This window comes from Phodopus roborovskii, unplaced genomic scaffold (assembly GCF_943737965.1).
Source record: "Phodopus roborovskii unplaced genomic scaffold, PHOROB, whole genome shotgun sequence".
NCBI lineage: Eukaryota > Metazoa > Chordata > Mammalia > Rodentia > Cricetidae > Phodopus > Phodopus roborovskii.
Window position 1 is genome coordinate 15,994,083 of NW_026126517.1, and position 19,186 is coordinate 16,013,268.

Sequence of the window (19,186 nt, forward strand, 5' to 3'; positions counted from 1 at the left end):
TGTCTTAGTTAGAATTTCTATTGCTGTGAAGAGACACCACGACTGTGGCAACTCTTATAAAGGAAAACATTTAAGTAGGATGGGCTTACAGGTTCAGAGACTGTTCATTATGATCATGGCAGGAAGTATGGTGGCTCACAGGCAGACATGGTGCTGGAGAAGGAGCTGAGTTCTCTATCTGTATAGGCAAGCAGCAGGAGGAGAGAGCTACTGGGCCTGGCTTGAGCATTTGAAGCACCAAAACCCACTCCCAGGGACACATTTCCTCCAACAAGGCCACACCTAATGCCTCTCACTAAGCATTCAAATCTATGGCCTATGAGGGGGCAGTCTTGAGGGGGCAATCTTATTCAAACCACCACACACATTGACACTTGTTGGAAGTGCTGGGGAGAGGAGTTTTTGTCACCAGCCATGTGTGCTGAAAAGCTAAGGGAAAATACCCAATTAATACCTCTGAATTCTTGGATGATAGTAGAAGCCTAAGATGTAGTCCTGTTAACACAGGTTGACCCCGTCAGCACACAAGAGCAGTGTTGGCAGCATGAGGACTGAGCCTCAGGGAGATGTGTCAGTGTAGGAAGCCTGGAAAGACCTTGGCAAGCCTGTATTAGGACAGATTGGAACGTCTGCCTGTTCAGAAGTGTGAGCCATACGGAGCACATCACACCTGTGCGACACAATCTGTACTAGCTGCCCACTGTTTCCAAAACAGTGGCTTTTTTCTGGTTTAGGTTGAATTATGCTTTTTATATGCTGATGTCTGGCTATTGGTCAGAGAAATACAATAGTGAGCAGGTGGTCCTGGGCTTAGCTGACCTCCAGGATATGAGTAGCTAGCTCAGCTGGTTTTTCTTTTCAGAGGGCCAAACATTAGGCATTTCTTCAAGCATTCTAAGCAACCTTTTATGGCTTCAATTTTTCCTAATTTTCCAGTGTGCATCCGGACTTTGGCTTCTGCTTAGTTGCTTCTGGCTAGAGAGAGCCTCGGACAGTGTCCAGCATGGAGTAGGTATTTGGATGGTATTTGTGTAATTATTTCTTCTCGTAGATTGCCAGATCTCTCCATTTTTTCCCTCTGAATTTAGATTGATCTGATGGCAACTGATAAGCCAGTTTGTGTTTGACATTTGTATGTTAAAATATTGCTTTCTTTGCTTTTTCTATGTCCAGATTTCACTGTTCACCTTTTCCTTTATTTTTTTATTTTTGCATACTTTTGCCATTTGGAAGACGGTTTCCTGAAATCTCTTGAGTGTGACGCTGACAGCAGCATCCAATGACTGAGAAGAAGGGTGTCTCATAGCTTCTCAAGTCTTATATGTCATTCTGAAATTCTCGACTGGGCAGGTTAAAATAATCTCCTTCCCAGAGATTAATTTATGTACTCCCCACTACTTGTTGATGCAACAGTTTCTCCATGCACCTGTTTGTTAATGGAGAGCCCAGTGCCACTGGCAGGGTTAGTGCTTGTTAGCGGTGTGGGAGGAGGTAGAGGTGGATGACAAGGGTGAGCCTGCTTCATAAAGGGAAGATTCATATCAGAAATGGTTTTTAGCCTGTGCTCACATTTGAGCAGATAATTGCAAGTTAGTGCAGGGTGTCATGTAAATCAGAAAGATTAGATTATGGTAATATTGACAGTTGGATAGTGTAATGAGAATTTCTATTTTATGGCTTAAATTTTTTTTTTTTTTTAACTAACCGTCCTTGAATTTTAATCTATGTGTATTTTTGTCTCTCCTAATTTAGGATTATAACTGGGTAACTAATTTTTCTTGTAAATGCCTTAGATAAAAATTAGGAAGGATTGGTACAGATTAAGGATAAACGGGTTGCTGTTCTTGACAGCTCCATCCCCCTGGCCTGGAATTTGGCCAGTCTATAGCTTTGAGTACAGTTTGTCACAGAGCCTGGGCATAGCCACAGATGGAGTGTGTTTGGGGTTTAGCTTCATTTTAGGTGGTTGGATGTCTAATTCCTTGGAGTCTGTTGTTGTTTCAGCCCCCTCCAACACCTGGATGGTGGTACTGGATCCCGTGAAGCCAGGGGGACCCTTTGAAGTGATGGCACAACAGACTTTGGGGATTGTGAATCTCACCCTGAGGGTTCACGATGTCTTATTTGGAGATGTCTGGCTGTGCAGTGGGCAGAGTAACATGGAGATGACTATGTTACAGGTAATCTGGAGAGTCTCAGCTGACAGTAATGTTAATAATGGGGAGGAGGGAAAGAGAAGGAGAAGGAAACAAAGTGACAAGGAAAAGGAAGGCTGTTTCATTTTACTACGTGCTTATTGTGTGCAAGATCTAATCTGAGTGCTTTCGTATTGAATATTGCATTTAACAACCTAAAGACGTAAGCTGTGGATTAAATTGGTAGATACTGGTTGGCACTAATTGTGCTTACATATCTTGAAGAGGTTAAAGGTCACTGCTATCCCTGTCTGCGTCCTCCAAACTGAGTTCTGTTCTAGGTGATCTCTTCTTGCCTTTCTTGACTATCCATTTCTTTGTTTTTGAGAAATATTAAGTTTGAGGTTTAGGAATCTGTAAAATGCAGCTATGTTTTCCTTTCAATTCTCTCTTTGATAAAGTATAAACTAGATGGAGAGATGACTCAGTGATTAAAAACACTGACTATTCTTCCAGAGGACCTGGATTCAGTTCCCAGCACCTACATGCTAGCTCACAACTGTCTATAACTCCTGTTCCAGCAAATCCAACAGATATACATGCAGGCAAAACACCAATGCACATAAAATAAAATAAACCATTAAAAAAGTATAAACTAGAGTACTTTTATATACTTTAAGATTTTTTTTTTGTTGCTGTTGTTTTCAAGACAGGGTTTCTCTGTGACTTTGGAGGCTGTCCCAGAACTCGCTCTTGGAGACCAGGATAGTCTCCAACTCACAGAGATCTGCCTGCCTCTGCCTCCTGAGTGCTGGGATTAAAGGAGTGTGCCACTACTGCCTGACTTTTAGGACTTTTTTTCTTTTTCTTTTTTTGAGACAGAGTTTCTTTGTGTAGCCCTGGCTGTCCTAGAACTAGCTCTGTAGCCAGACTGGCCTTGAACTCAGAGATCTGCCAGCCTCCGCCTCCCAAGTGCTGGGATTAAAGGCTTGTGCCACCACTGCATGGCTTGTTTCTATAGTGTTTATCCTTTATAATTTCACTATTCCTGTTAAGAAAACCTATTGCCAAACACTGCTACTAAAAAGACTGACATATCTACTCCATTTTAACCATGTTTACTAAATCAAAAATCTAACTTCTTCTATATAAATTTTTGTAATCAGTATTTTGTGAACTCTTACTTCCTGCCTTAATTAAATGTCTGGAAGTATTTTGAATTGGAATGCCTATTAAGCTGAATTTGGCCTGGACATTGTTGCCATGTTTGAATGGACACAGATGTGAGGTTTTGTCCTGATAGAAAGCATGGTTTTGTATAGAAGTAGAATTGCTGTTAAGTCATTAGAGAAAGCAATGCTTTTCCTCATGTTTTACTTGTACTTCTGTGTTTTCACAGAAAGGCATGGACCAGATCTATTTGTATCTATATAGTAACTTTCTCAATAGCAGACTATGCCAAGGGATCCTATCCCATTTTCTGTCAAGCTAAATCAGATCTTGATTGCTACGTGTAAACACATTCTTTCTGCCTGGAATTTTCTCTTGAGCATCTTCTGAATTAACTCAGGGCTGAGAGCTCTGAGATGGAGGGGGACAGAAATGAGGGTTCTATCTGAAACATATATGTGTTAATTCTCTCTCTCTCTCTCTCTCTCTCTCTCTGAACTTAGTTTGCAAGGCAACATTTTAGGTGTGATAATACCAAAAGCCACATTTTCCAGTCTTTTAACAGTTTGCAGAACCTTGTTTTTTGATAGGAAGGATGCATTACATGGCTCCCCCCTTTATGCTTTTGCTCCTTTCCCTGTACAGATTCCCAGTGCACATAAGCACAGGGTCTGTCTCTCTTCCCTTTCTCCCTCCATGTGCCTTTTTGAGGAGGTAAGATTCTCACTATAACCTACCCCTCTTCACATTCAAAGAAGGAAATGGCAGATTGTATGCCCATCTTGTTGTTAGGGTAAAGTGGAATTTTAAAGCTGAATGTTATTTATAACACCAAGTGAGATGTTTATAAATGGAGAAAAGTCTAAATGTTCATCTGCCACCACAGGGTAGGTCTTAAGACTCAGATATTTCTAGTGAGGCTCAGGAAAAGATGGCCAGTATCAGACAAGAAGCCCAAATTTTCAATCACTTGGCACTCCCCTCTTTCTTATTTACATATAGAGAGATTAAATATACGGAAGAGAGGGATGGTTACCACATTCCAATAGCAGACTCTTAGCAGTGTGGTGTATGGCTTATAGACAGCAGTTACCTCACCTTGGAAATGATATAGTAGAAGTGAAAGAAGGTTCTAAATCTCCAATGTCTGTCCACCACATGTGTGAGTGTGGGCACGCACACACGTTTACATTTGCACACGTTCACATACACACTCACACATACATGTCTTGCTCCCCCCTCACAGACCCTGTGCTTAGAGCCTCTGAGGGAAATAGATTCTTGACGTGTCTTCATTAATTCAAGAATGTGGTATAAAGGTTACAGAATGAACACTGGTGAGCAGCTGCTTTGATGGGGACCGGTCTGGTCCCTGGGGAGACAGCGGTGCTCTCCCTCAGCCCAGGCAGCGGTAATGACTTCAAATACCTTGATATTCATTTGCATCCTCATTTAAATACTTGGTAGGGAAATAATTACACTGAGGTGTTTGATGAGATGAAGTCTGATCTCAGCAGATGGAGTAAAGCTTCCCTTTCATCAGCGGGGAAACCGAGTGTCATTTAAATGAAAATCTTCCTGAAATCTCTTTATTCCTAAATTTGCTGCCAATATCCCAGAGGAAATGCTTCCATCAAAAAGGCAGCGGGATTGGGAAAGGGGGCCAATTTCAGACATAATTGTCATCAGGTAGGGCATGAATTTTCCCCACCCCCATTTTTGTTAACACCCGGCTTTCCAGTTCTGGCATAAGTGAGAAAAGATGGAAGCGTTCCAGCTAATGTTTTGGATCCAGTTCCGGGGCCTGGTAACAATACAGGAGAATGCCAGCCACCATGACTCCGATACCCTGGCACTACTCAGGCAGACTCAGCAATGGGGCTGAAAGACAAGTAGCATGTTCTCCCATCCTGCTTCCCTAAGCTGGTGTCTCATTGCTACGAGCTGCTTGCCTTCCCAGGCAGTGCGGAAGCTAGTGTGGGTGGAGAGAATGAAAGCAGCTTCATCCACTGTTTCCATGGAAGCAACATATGATGCTTCGTGCTCAGTGCAGAACTGAATTTCAAAGGAGGTGACTTTTTACAGGTACTTACTGCTGAAAAATAATTTCCTTGCCAAAGTACACTGTGAGCACATCAGCTTGTTTCTCTTTGCCATCTATTTTCCATTCAACGGTAAGATCCTGAAGACAGATCAGGATTTCCATGGCATTTTCCTGAGATCATGTGTAATGTCTTTCCTAAGTATAGAGTCCTCTCCACAGGCTGGAGTTGCTGCCACCCAGGAGGCACATCAGGCTGTGGCTCCCACAGTGACCAGAGAGCAATTTCCTTTGTATCTAGTTATGTTGTTGGTTGCAGCCAACACAGTGGTCAACTCAAAGGTGATTCTAGGGGCAGCATTTTTCAATGAGATGCTGTGAGGGCACGAAGGCTGCTTTAGCCTTTCCCTTATCCTGGACCATGGGCTGGAAGGCCAGTTGTATTCTCTGTGTTGGGTGGGAGGGAAAGGGAAGCAGCTGCGGTATCTGTGGCTGGAAGCCAATGCAAAGTACCCTGGCCTCTTGTGCCTTGCTGTTGCAGCCGGACTCAGCTGGAGAGCCTGCTCCCTGAGGCGAGTAGTAACTGACTGGCCTTCCTGATGATCCTGTTCATTTTGTTTTGTTTTGGGAGAAGCTGTCCTGCTCTGGGGGATGGAGAGGACTCAAGAGCAAACACTTACACAAGTACAAAAGCAAATCAAGATATTGCCCATCCATTCTTTTTAAAATAGAGGCAACAACAACAACAAAACCTGTACTGGCCAGTTTTGTGTGTCATCTTGACATAAGCTAGAGTCATCAGAGGAAGGAGGCTCTCTGAGGAAATGCCTCCTTGAGATCCAGTTGTAAGGCATTTTCTCATTTAGTGATCAATGGGGTAGGGCCCAGCCCAGGGTAGTTGGTTCCACCCCTGGGCTGCTGGTCCTGGGTCCTATAAGAACTTGCTTTTTGGTCATTGTGTTTCATCACAGCAATAGAAATCCTAGCAAAGACAAAATCCAAAACAATAACCCAACAACAGTGCAAGAAACCAAGATGAAAGGAAATAGGGTACTCCTAAGATGTAGAGGAATGAGGCTTAACAGACCTAATGAGTAAGTCACTCGACACAGTGCACACAACTTTGTCCAGAATAACACCAGACCACCATGTCATGAGGGTTTGTGAAGTGGTTTGGGGAAATGTGGCATCTTTGGATAGACACATTTCTTTTTTAATTACTTGGGACTCTCCTGAACCTTCCTCTGGGCAGCACGTTTCAGATTCCCTCTCTTACCAGCCTTTTCCTTGGTGACTACTCCCCAATATCAAGATGAGGATAGCCTAGTACCCATAGTCATTTCTCAGGTGTGTTTCTTTGTAATCTTTTTTTTTGTTTGTTTGTTTTGTTTTTTAAATGGTATATAGATTATATAAGTTATGGTCTCTGTTGTCTCCACAGACACTCCCTAAACACCATCATTAAAAGAAATTAATTCAGATGCTTTGTGTTATCAGATATCAGTTTCCAGAGGGAACAAGCCTTCTAGTTTCAAATTAGAGTAATCTACAGGCTGGGAGGTGTAGCTTGGTGATAGGTTTAGCTGGCATGCACCAGAACCATGGGGGGAAAATAAAATGATGTAATCCATAGTGTTCTTTAGCCTCACCCCTACACAGCTCTGTGGAGGATATCAGGTTTCATTGTTAGTGAACTGTCTTCTGGAACATCATGGTCTCTGTTGGTCAGAATGGATCCAGGTATTTTGGTCCAGCCCATCAGTGATTTGTTTATTTATCTAGTCTCAGTATATCCAAGTGTCAGAAGGAGCCCAAAGGACTAGAAAAAGTGTTTACTGAGAAGCTGCAAGCCAGTTTGCCATCTATCAAGTTAACTGACTCTCTGATCTTTCTAGATCTTCAACGCCTCAAAGGAGTTGTCTGATGCTGCTGCCTACCAGTCTGTGCGTATCTTCTCTGTTTCCCTCATCCAGGCAGAGGAGGAGCTGGAGGACCTTGATAAGGTGGACCTGTCATGGTCCAAGCCCACTGCAGGTATGTTGGGTGCTTCAACCTGCATCTCTAGGGAATGGGTTAGTGACTTAAGCAGAACCCCTAGTTTGGTTCTGCTTATTGTTACCGAACTAGCCTTTTATTCCTATTGGAACTCCATCCTATTCCTGGTGATTATGGTTTCATGTTTCTTCTCAAGTATCCGTCCTGTGTCTAACCCCTGGTGTTCAGGAAAGGGTTCTTTCTTTTACTTTAGAATAGTACTGATGCTGTTTAACATGAGGCAGGCCAGCATCCTCCCTACTCCATGCCTGTGTCTGAGGACAACTTACTGATGTCCTTTCAGTGAATCTGGATCTGCTCCAGCCAGCTTCTTCCAGAGCCATCTTTCATCAGGTTTTATTCTGCTCTTTCTCTCCATTCAACAGAGTCTTTATTTCATATCTCTGTCTCCTCCTCCACAAGCTCTGCACTAGTCCAAGGACACAGAGTATGACAGCCAGACATCTCCTGCTCTAAGGGTTTAGCCTTGTTCTTTATTTTCACAAAATAAAACAAAGCCACATGCAACCAACACCCTTCTCATGAAGCTGCATCACTTTCTGTTGCTTTATACATCCTATAGTGCCTTCTGTTTTCATTCTTTTCACTGCCTTGACAGGTTTCACTCTTTTTGGTTTTGTTTTTATTTATTTTTTTTCCTTTTTGAGATAGGGTTTCTCTGTGTAGTCCTGGCTGTCCTTGAACTCCCTTTGTAGACCAACCTGGCCTCGATCTCCAAGATACCCCTTACCTGCTTCTGCCCCCCCCCCCCAGTGCTGGGATTAAAGGTGTGCACCACCACCGTCCAGCAACATGGTTCACTCTTTAGTCCTCCAATCTGGCTCTTGTACCTCAACAAGTTGTTCACTTCAAGGTAGCGTCTCTCCTTATGGACTCAGCACTCTCCTTATGGACTGCAGCTCTTGGCACTGTTGCCCACTGCTCTTAGCCTCTGCATGCTCCGGGCCTGTGTGGTAATCCTTCTTTCTAGCTCCTGGCCATCCCCATTCATTGCTGCTTTAACCCTTCCTTTCAAATATAGTCCTGGTGTTCTTTCTAGACCTTTGTTTTTACTCTGTATGTGCTTTACCTCAGAGACTTTATCTATTCCATCTTTTTCAAGTATTAGTATATTCTTCAAACCCCTGAGTACCCACTAAATGCTAGGCACTGTTTTAAGTGCTTTGGGTATTGCAGTGAACTGCATAGGTAAAAACACCTGACCTCATGTGCTTACAGTCTACTGTGAAAAAATACAGGAAACCAGTAATTAGTAAATTACATACTGTCTGTCTGATGCTTAGGGGCAGTCGAAATGACTCTGGGTAAAAGTGCTTCTTTACGTGCCTGACAACCTGACTTTGATCCCTAGGACCCAACATGGTAGAAATAATTACCACCTCTCTCTCTCTTATACACACACACACACACACACACACACACACACACACACACACCATCAGTCACCATCAGTTAATAAACAATTGTGATAAAAATGCAAGTGTTGAATGCTGTCTATTCTCACAGTATTTGGATTCTGCTGTTGAGATAATTTCAGAACTGAGTGGATTTGGGTGATGTCTGGTTGAATTCTTTGCTCAATGAGCTCTTGCTACATGTTATCTGAAGCTAGGTTTGGATAGTGTATGATACCTCTTTATCAGAATGCAAGACAGAATAGATTCAGATATCATGGGACAGGTAAGATGGTGAAGACAAAAATAAAAAAATCAACACCATCAGAAAAGGGAGCCGACAAGGACAGTGGGATTGGAATATAGTAGTGTTTGCAATCAGAGAGCCACGGAGTCCCACCAGAGCTAAGTGGCATCTCAGTAGCAACCTGAAGGAGACAATGCAGCTCTCAAGAGTGGGCGAGAAGTGCAGAGTGGGCAAGGTCTTTCTTAGATTTCTCCTTTTTTCTCTTACCACATACCTCTTACTGCATCACAGAAAATTTAATCTGATTTGGATGTGAGAGAAGAAAGAGAGAAGACAGAGAGAAAGAGAGAGAAAGAGAGAGAGAGAGAATGGGTTTGGCATGGACTTTTGAAACCTCAAAGCTCACTCCCAATGACATATTACCAACAAAGCTACATCTCCCATTATTGTTTTTTGTTGTTGTTTTATTTTTTCGATACGGATTTTCTCAGTGTAAGCCAAGGTTGTCCTGGAACTCACAGAGATCCACCTGCCTTTGCTTCCTGAGTGCTGGGATTAAAGGTGTGTGCTACCACTGCCCAGCCAAGGTTACATCTCCTAATTTTTGTCCTACAGTTCAACTAACTGATGACTAAACATTCAGACATACACTCCTGTGGGGTCATTTAGACCACACAGAGGGAAACCCTGAGAAGATTATTGCAGGAAGTGACTTGATGGGGTTGCACAGAGATGGGAGGAAGTCAGTCCAAACCAGGCTTTAAAAATATATATTTTATGTTCATTTGTGTTTTGCCTGCATGTATGTCTATGTGAGGGTGTCAGAAGCCCTGGAACTGGAGTTACAGACACCGTTGAGCTGCCATGTGGGCACTGGGAATTGAACCTGGGTCCTCTAGAAGAGCAGCCAGTGCTCTTCACTGCTGAGACACCTCTGTAGTCCCTAAGCCAGGCTTTTTTTTTTTTTAATTTTTAAAAATTTATCTTATATAACAAAGTCCATTTAAATGAAAACAAACATTTATAGACAATATTTGGGAATTTGGGCATTGTTCTTTCCAAACTACTTCCTGCTGGTAAGGGGCACTGTCATGGGGGATTCGAAGAAGATTCAGAAATCCTTAAGCCAGGCTTTTTATGAACTTCATTTCATTTAATATTTTTTCTTTGTTGTAAACCCTGCCTAAAACTTGTTTTATCTCTTACCACACTGTATTTTGGCATTTTATTTAGCTAATCACTTGACACATTCAGTAAACTTTAGAACTTAGGAGATGTTCTTTGTGCCTGTCATTGCTGCTGGGTCTCAACCATTGTGTACATAGTAGATACTCAGTCAGTTCTCATTCATCTGAAGTTCATTTGGTTTTGCTCTTGTACCATCAGTTCTTGGGTTTGGGTCCTTTTCAGTGTGAAGCAGTGCCTCATGTATGGGAGGATTTTCTTAAGTACCGATTTGCATCAATCCTGTTGTTGTGTGTGTTTGCATCCCCCTCCCGTCATCAGCTTCCACTATGAGGGAGCTCACGTATTGCAGCTTCTCTTGGTTCCTGCGGAATGGGAACAGATATAGTAGATGGGGCTGGTGAGAGAGCCGAGTTGGTAACGGCTTCTGCGCCTCCCTTTTCTGCCGGGTTTCCCAGCATCTATGTGTCAAAAATCTTCATTACTTCAGCTATGGAATTGGTCATAAAATCACCCAGAAAAAAAAAAAAAAATACAGCTTGTCTCTCTCTTCTGGCTGCTTGCTTTACGTGAGTGGCTGGACAAGAGGAACGACAGTCAAGGGGCTGGAAAAGGGACCTGATGGTGTTTTGTACCCCTTACCTTCTGAGGAAGGTAAATATTCCTGGGTTCCAAGGTGTCTGAGGGTCTAGGGTATTTCAAAACCTGCTTAGAGTTTTGGCTTTCTGATTACATAAACGCAACACAGTTGTTTCCATTTGCCTTCATGCCAGGTTGAGAGCTCTATTACCTTGTCATGGGCAAAGATATTCTGAACAACTGAAAAAAATAAACAAACTGAAGAACAATTAAGAGAAACTGTCAGTGTTACTGTGGGTCCGCTGCCCCACTCCCACCCTCGGGTGGAGACTCCCTCTGGGAGCTTTGGAAGCTAAGCTGTATCTTGTCTCTGCCCCTCATCTTACCCTGCTTCTGAAGGGCTAAGAAAGGAGTGTGGGGTGGCGCATGCCCATTGCTCTCACCTTGACCCATCTGACAGCTCCAGTTCCTTGCTTTCCCCATGCCTTTCCCTGTAACTGTTTCTCTGTACAGGAAATTTGGGCCATGGAAATTTCACTTACATGTCAGCAGTATGTTGGCTCTTTGGCCGTTACCTGTATGATACTCTGCAATATCCCATTGGGCTGGTCTCCTCCAGTTGGGGTGGGACACCCATTGAAGTCTGGTCATCTGGAAGGACACTGAAAGCCTGTGGAGTCCCTAATACAGGCAGTGAAAGAGTTCTTCAGCCTGAGAGAAAGCCCATGAGGAGCGACTGCAAGAGTGAGGGATCCTTGTGTCCTTTGGAGAGGTGAGTGTGTATTGAATGTCCACATTTGTCCTGAGTGTATGGAGTTTATCCATGCACAGGACACGTGGTGTTGTCATGAGCACTGTAGCCATCTGGGTACACGTCAAGAGGGGATTCTGAACATTTAACCCAGTAATGGCACTAGCTAAGTCCTTGCGGACAGCTTCAATACAGAGTGTACTGTCCTAGGCTCTTACATGCACTACTTCATCTGGTTCTGGAAGCGCCTCCCAAATGTCTATACTGCTGATGTTCCACAGTTAAAGACACCGAGTCCCACAGAGAATCAATAACTGGCTCGTGGATAGGGCTAGGAAGTAGGCTAATCTGGCCCCAGTGCCTGGGCTCCTCCTGGTCACGGTGCTTTCATGCTCAAGAGTGAGCATCCAGACAGGAAGGAATGTCTAAATATGTACTTAAAAATGTATTAATGTGCAGAGTATGAAAGCTTGCTTGGGAAAAGTTGGGTGGGAAGAATATTTGGGAAGAGAAAGAACGAGTTAGTTAAAAACAAAACAAAACAACAAAACCAAAGCTGTACGCCGGTGCAGATGAATATGTGGTCCACTTTAATGAGCACTGACTGTCTCATTCATTTTGGAAGAGGAGGGCTTTGCTCTCAGTACTGGATATTTGGATACAGGCTTGCCTGGGTGTGGGTGGGGTGGAGGCATCCAGTGTGGACAAAAAGAATGGCCTGTAGTAGAGTAGGAGGGAGAGTCTTATCTACCATGTGCAGCGGTTTAAAGCCAGGTCCTTCAGGTCTCTGAGGAGTGGGAGTGAAAGCGCAAACCGTGTGGAAAAGTGGGGATTCTCAAATTGAGCTACTGCAAAGTCAAATGCATATATATATATATATATATATATATATATATATACATATATATATATATATATATATTTATTCCACAGAGAAATTTGGGACCATATCCAAAGTCTAAAAAAAAAAATCATTTTGCCTAAGTAATGCCGTTGCAGGGAGTTTAATCTTATAAAAAGAATTAAGTATGTATACATTGGTTTAGATATATGGAAGATATGGCATTGCTCACAAAAGCGGAACACTGAAGCTAGTCTAAGCATCTGTCTACGGAGTAGCAGTTAGCTGAATTTATTGCTTGTAAATCATCCCTCCCTCTGCCTCAATGGCCTTATCTGGAAACGGGCACAGCTCACTGTGGACTCACACAGAACAGACTCAGAAGAGCCAGGAGGTAGAGGTCCAAGATGGTTCCCATGTTTTTGAGTGAAATGCAATCGACTGGATTCCTCTGTGTTGTTCTCATTTGAGGTTTGTCCAAGTCAGTGTGGGTAGGCTACTGTCTTGTGATCTGGTGGCCTTGTTCATCTTGCTGATTTTAGGTTCCTTCCACCTGCTTCTGTGACGGGACCTGTAACACACTCTGTCCTCTGGAATGCCATGATCCATCCACTGCAAAACATGACTTTGAAAGGGGTGCTATGGTATCAGGGTGAGCTTGCCCTTTTTCCATTGTGTCAATTAACTTTTGCAGTGTATTGAAGTGCCCCAGAGAAGTTAATGGCTTCAAAGCCCAGTGAGTTTATATTCTCATTTAGGTCTCTCTTTTCTGGGTTAGCAGAGGGGTTATCCTATCTGATGCTTCAGCTGGTTTTGTCTGGGGTCTCTTATTTGTCCTTGCCTATCTGCTAAGTTATCTGGTGGCCAGTGGACCAAGGATGGCCTGTCTCTCATAACCATTGCCTGGGGACTGTGTGCTGGGCATTGGGATTCTCAGGTGACCTGTCCTTTAGCAGATTGTCTCACACTTATATTTCATTTCCATTATGGTCCCAGAGTTCCAGGAACAGAGAGAGCCATGCCCAAAGCTGAGGCTCTTTTGAAGCTTCTGCTTGCGTCATGCTTGCTGATGCCTCTGGCCACAGCAAGTGATGACACCAGCCTTGAGAGCTCCAAGGCCACTTACTACCTCAGGACATGGATGGGGGAGAAAGAATGTAGGGCATTTAAAAAATCCACACCAAATTCCTCTCACAAATTTGGTGATTTCTTTTAGGGGAGTCCAATGCAAATTATAACAGGGACCTGTATTCATGCATGTTCCCTGCACTCATCGAAGATTGGCGTCAGACCTTCCACTATGGTTCCCAGGGACAGACAGAGCGTTTCTTTCCTTTTGGGTTTGTCCAGGTATGTGTTCAGAGGAAGAGTGTTTATGGACACGTGTGTGGCCTATGGAAGGTGTGTGCTATGCAGATCTCTGCCCAGGAATCTGCATTTCCCAGTTTTGTTTTCACAGTGTGTGCTAGCTCCAAGCTGTATATACCCCTTAATTCATATGGATTTACTGAAGAGATGATTAACGTTTAAAAATGTTACTATACAACTAGTATTTCTTATTATAAAATCACTCCAGTTTCACTGGAAAAACTGTAAAAGATGAAACAAACACCCCAACAAAAACCAAAAAAAAAGAAAAAAGAAAAATCCCAACTACCGCCACCATAAAGCTAAAATGAGAAGTCAAGAAAAAAAGCATACTTCTGTTTGAGAATAAGTTATTGTTTCTCTTCATATTATATTGTAAGCATTTACATACCAATAAACAATATTCTTCAACATAACTTGTTATGATTACAGACTGAAATATGGATGCATTGGAACATATTTAAATGAGTTCTTAATGGGCAGGTACTAGATGGTTTCTCTTATATAAGCTGTGTTATTTTCCTGAAAGCAGATTCCTTGTAGCTTAATTATTGCCATAGGATAAATTCCCAGAAAGGAAACATACCCCCCCAAAGGCTTTGCCCACATCCCCATTTATTGTTAAAATTATGACTTTGTGTAAATGTGTACCTCTAGCAACTATGTGTGAGAGTGTGGACTGTCCCGGGCTGAGCAGGGTTGTGCATTTCCCCTCCTGGCTAAGGCAGGTCCTGCTGCCTCACTAGGCCTCCTCACAAACTGATCAGTCCCCCACTATCTCCCTGATTTGCTGTTATCCCTTAGACATTTAGAATTTACCATATTCTCTGACTTCCAAGCATCATATACATTCTTTGTTTGAAACAGTTTTTCTTTTTCACACTTTCCTACTTAGTTCTCAGCCTGGATTTTAGGAAACTATTTGTGACTATTTAGAGTTTGGGTTAGATGCCCTTTTCCTAGATAATGCATTTCTTAGTAATCACTTATACTCTTGTTTTGGTTTACATGTGGTTGTATGGATGGCTATGTTTTTGGAGTCAGTTTTATATTTCTAATATGTAGTTGGTTGACACTCTTTAAATAATGGCTTATAACACAAAATGAAAACATTGTCAAAAAAAAAAAAAAAAAAAAAAAGAAGCTGTGCTTTTTGTTAGTGGAAGCTAGTCAGAAATATTCTGTTCCTCCCCCAATAAAAGGAATAAACATGTTCTAGACTTTTTAGCGGAGTGATAGTTCTGGCTTTTATGAACTAGGAAATCACACAATTAAGATATTGTGAAAAGAAGGTCTAGCCATCAGTGGAATGGCCACTGTCATGGTTCGGATACCACCCTGTGAAACATAGATACTTTCTTCTCATTACCCTTCTGTCTCTTGTGCTTTGTCTTCTTTTACCGTACCCTCCTTGAGAAGCCTCTTGTGTCTGTGTGTTTGTGTTGTAGCATGTGTTTGTGCGTTTTCCACAGTGTGCATATAGAAGTCAGAGGACAAGCACCAGTCCTCACCTTGCACCTTAAAACAGGGTCCCATTGCTTACAGGCTAGGCAAGCTGGTCCACGAGCTTCTAGGGGACTTTATTGTCTCTGCTTCCTCTCTTGCTGTGGAAATGCTGGAGCTACAGGTGTATGCTACTGAGCCTGGCTTTATGTGCATTTTGAGGATCTGAACATAGAGCCTAATACTTGCAAGGCATGCAGACTTTATCCACACAGCCACTTCCAGCCACCATTCACTGTTTTTGAGAAAAGGTTTTATTGACTTCCTTTCACCTAACATGGCTTACTGATTATTTTCTTTTTTACATTTGTACCCAGTTCTGTACTATTGTTTCTCTCTCAGCCTGTGAACTTGGTGTTTGAAGGTGACTCTAATTCAAATGAAAATATATACTGGATACTTATAAACACAGCATCTGCTCTTTTCTCTTAGAATTTAGTTTATGAAAGTCCCTTACCCGTTAGCCTTAACTTTAATATGCCGATTACTTGTAATATTGTCATATGTATTTATGTAAGTATGTGAATTCAAAGGGAAACAGCAAAGACATAGCGCTTTAGCTCCTGGGTATAGAGTTAGACGCCTGGGATTCCAACTCCTGCAGTGACACTCCTTCAGCTGTGTGGTGTTGAGCAATTTGTCAAGCATGTTTCTTTTTTAAGTAGTCCATATCTTGATCTGTATGAAAACATGCTGGGTGTTTATAATTTTTGCATATAGCTGTCTTGTTAGGAAAGATGAAGTGAAGAGAACAGTTACAGATCCAGGCCTGGCAGAGCTGGTGGGATACTCGAGTTACTGATAGAGAGGTGGCTGGAAGCATGAGAGAAAGATCTGGAGACTGGGGTTTTAAGCAGAACCTTGGAGGCACAGATTGGAAACTTCTGTGTTATTTGTAACATCTTCCAAATGTGTCCAGTTTTGTGGGTTTTTTGCTTGGCAGTTCTATGTCTTCATTAGTCCCTGTATTTGTAAGAAGCACCACAGGAGAATGAACCACGCTTCCAGGTACTTCAGTTTAGGAAAAACACAAGCATTTCATTTGGGTGTGGAGTATGATGGTGCCCCCATGTGGCCAGTGTGCAGTAGTGCGGTCTGTGAAACCAGACAATTGGATTCCCAGCTGACTGCCATTTTGAGAAAGGCCTTTGGCTGGAGGGGCTGATGGCAGCAGGTCTGTTTGCCTGTTGAGCTTTAAGGCAGTTTCCAGTGGCTTTGTTGTTTTGTTTCCATTATGACACTGGCTAGTGAATGTGGTTCCATTTGCAGTGTGTGTGTGTGTGTGTGTGTGTGTGTGTGTGTGTGTGTGTGTGTACACGGGTGCATGTGCGTATACATGCATGTGGCTCCTCACTGTGCTGTCCATCATTTTCTGAGATGAAGTTTCTCATAGCCTGGAACTCCATCTCTGCTTCCACAGCACTGACCAAGCATCCCATGCAAGCCCTGTATTGGCTGAGCTGTTTCTCCAGCCTTATTCTTTTCATTTTTATGGGATTCTGCTTTGAAGCATAGTTGGTCATGTCCTGTGTTAAGACAGGTTTGTGTAGCAGAATCCTATTAAAGGAACCGGAATGTTCCTTTAATTCTGTGCCACAGTCAAGGCTCTTGTCACAGTTTCAACCTTCTGTTTTCCTGATGTTCACTCATCTCTCACGAAGCAGAAAACATCCTCAGAGTTTCATCTGGGCATGTGTATAGGGATGATGTCAGTTTTTTCTTTCTTTCTGCACAGTGTGGTAAGGCTGGATGGAGTAGTCTGTGTAGATTGTAGCTTCTCTGGTGGGGTCAGGCACTTTGAAATAGAGTCAGACAACAATTTGGATGCTGACCAGATGTGGCCTGACTTATTGTTAGATCATGACTTTAGAAAGAGGAGAGAGAGAGAGAGAGAGAGAGAGAGAGAGAGAGAGAGAGAGAGAGAGAGAGAGAGAGAGAGAGGAGAAGGCTGGTGACTTTCATTGGCTAGAACTAGGGCTGAGAATGAGATACTGTCTAAATCATCAGAAAATACCAGAAAACTTAGAAAGAAAAAACCAGCAGGAACACCTGTGTCACAATGGTGCTAAGGCATTTTCTTCCTTTTTATGTGATTTTTTTATTACTGCGTAGTAGTTATATGTAATGACAGGTTTCATTAGGACATTTTTCTTCATGTACATAAGCAATTTGATTATACTCACCCCATTACTCTCTCTTGTCTGCCTCTCTCTCCTGGTAATCTTCCTCCTCCTCTTTCCAGGTAGCTCCTCTTCTACTTTTGTGTGTGTGTGTGTGTGTGTGTGTGTGTGTGTGTGTGTCTGTATGTGTGTATGTCTGTGTATATCTCAGTGTAAGATCATGGGTGAAGGTTTGTTATATTATGGACACCTTACTAGTAGCTACATCATTGGAGGAAATGTCTGTCCCTCTCTCATCAACTTTTAGCTGCATACAAATCCTCAGGAAGGGGTGGGATTGGGCCTCAACAAGCCCCTCCCCTTTTCATGACTATGTGTTTATAAGCCCAGTCTTATATAGGTCTTGCGCAGGTAATCACAACTGTTGTGAGTTCAAGTAGGCTAGCCATGTTATATCTAGAAGTTAGTGGTCCACCCCTCTAAAGGTCTACTCTTCCTTGGACTCTTACATTCTTTTCTCCCCTTCTTCCTCAAAGCTCCTTGAACTTTGGAGGGGTTGGTATAGGCATCAAATGTATGACTGGGCCCTCACCACTCGTTTGTACTCAGTACCTTGATTCGGTAAAGCATTTCTCAGGAGCCCTTGTGTTTTGTAGGGACGGAACATATCAACTTCTAGCATGAAGTAGTTAGTCCTATTTTTTGGTCATCATATGGGGTCTAGAGCATTTCTTGATTTCCCCAATTGCTCCTTCACCAGCCAAAGACTTTCCCTTGACTTACTGTCTCCTATCCATAGCCTTCCTTCTTGTTTCCATGTAGACTCTTCCTCTTTAGCATAGTCTCAATATATCAGCCAGGGTTCCAGTGTACCCCCACCACCCCATTGACTTTCAGCTAATGCCAAGAAAGCCATGTATGCTCTGCTCCCATCACTCCTGATCTCACTTCCTAATGCTCTCTGCCTATTCCATTTGAGCCATATAGGCTGGCTCATTTTTCCCTTAAGTATACTAGGCATAGTTTGACTTTAATTCCTGACACTTTATTTTTCTACTGCCTGCAAAGTATTTTCTCAACTCTATTTTCTCTTGCTGCACAATACTATATTTAGCAGCTTAAAACCATCCAGCATATATTTATTTATTACCTCTTAGTTCCTGTGTGATGTGAGCCTGGTGCAGGTGGCTTAGTAGGATCCTAGTGCCAGGCAGAGCTGGAGTCTCCTCTGAGACTCGGGGTTCTCATCAAACTCCTGTAATCATTGGCTAAATTAATTCCCTTTAAGCTTCTCTAGGACTTATGGCCATCAGATTCCTGGAGGGCAGCAGGGGCCAGTCTTCTCTGATAGGAACCCCTGACTTGGTCTCTTCCCTTTTGGTAAACGTGAAATCAACTGATTAAGTGACATTACATTTGCAAATGCATTCTTTGCCTTGTGACAGGATGTAATCATAGGAATAACATCCTGTTACCATAGTCTGTTGGGGAGAAGCAAGCTCTGGGCTCCCACCACAAAAGATGTAATATCATATAAGGATATGGGTTAGTGTGTGTCATCTTTGAATTCTCTCTAACATGCTCTGATATCCACATAGCTTGCTCTCTTATGCTATTGTTTTTGTTCAGCCTTGAAACACTCTCTTTTCATATAATATAATATATATATCCCAGTATATTTATTATTTTCTTGGTGATAAAGTTAGTTATCACATTTATCTTATTTTGTTTATTGGTCATGTCTCTCCTCTGGAATGTAATCTTGTAAAAAAAAAAAATTGTCACTTTGTGTTTTGT

General features: G+C 42.6%; 2 protein-coding genes across 3 annotated transcripts in view; one reads left to right on the forward strand and one right to left on the reverse strand.

Moving 5' to 3' along the window:
- The window catches only part of Siae (sialic acid acetylesterase), a 90,972-nt gene that overhangs the window by 63,987 nt on the left and 7,799 nt on the right, over positions 1–19,186 (forward strand). Inside the window, exons 3-7 of one of the 2 annotated variants that reach the window (XM_051197106.1) lie at positions 2,005–2,180; positions 7,242–7,380; positions 11,320–11,578; positions 12,941–13,050; positions 13,615–13,748. In XM_051197106.1, the coding sequence (XP_051053063.1) occupies positions 2,005–2,180; positions 7,242–7,380; positions 11,320–11,578; positions 12,941–13,050; positions 13,615–13,748 (818 nt within the window). The remainder of the gene's footprint in view (positions 1–2,004; positions 2,181–7,241; positions 7,381–11,319; positions 11,579–12,940; positions 13,051–13,614; positions 13,749–19,186) is intronic. The other variant, XM_051197107.1, reaches the window with a different exon arrangement.
- The window catches only part of Spa17 (sperm autoantigenic protein 17), a 380,810-nt gene that overhangs the window by 19,929 nt on the left and 341,695 nt on the right, over positions 1–19,186 (reverse strand). The window lies entirely within an intron of this gene.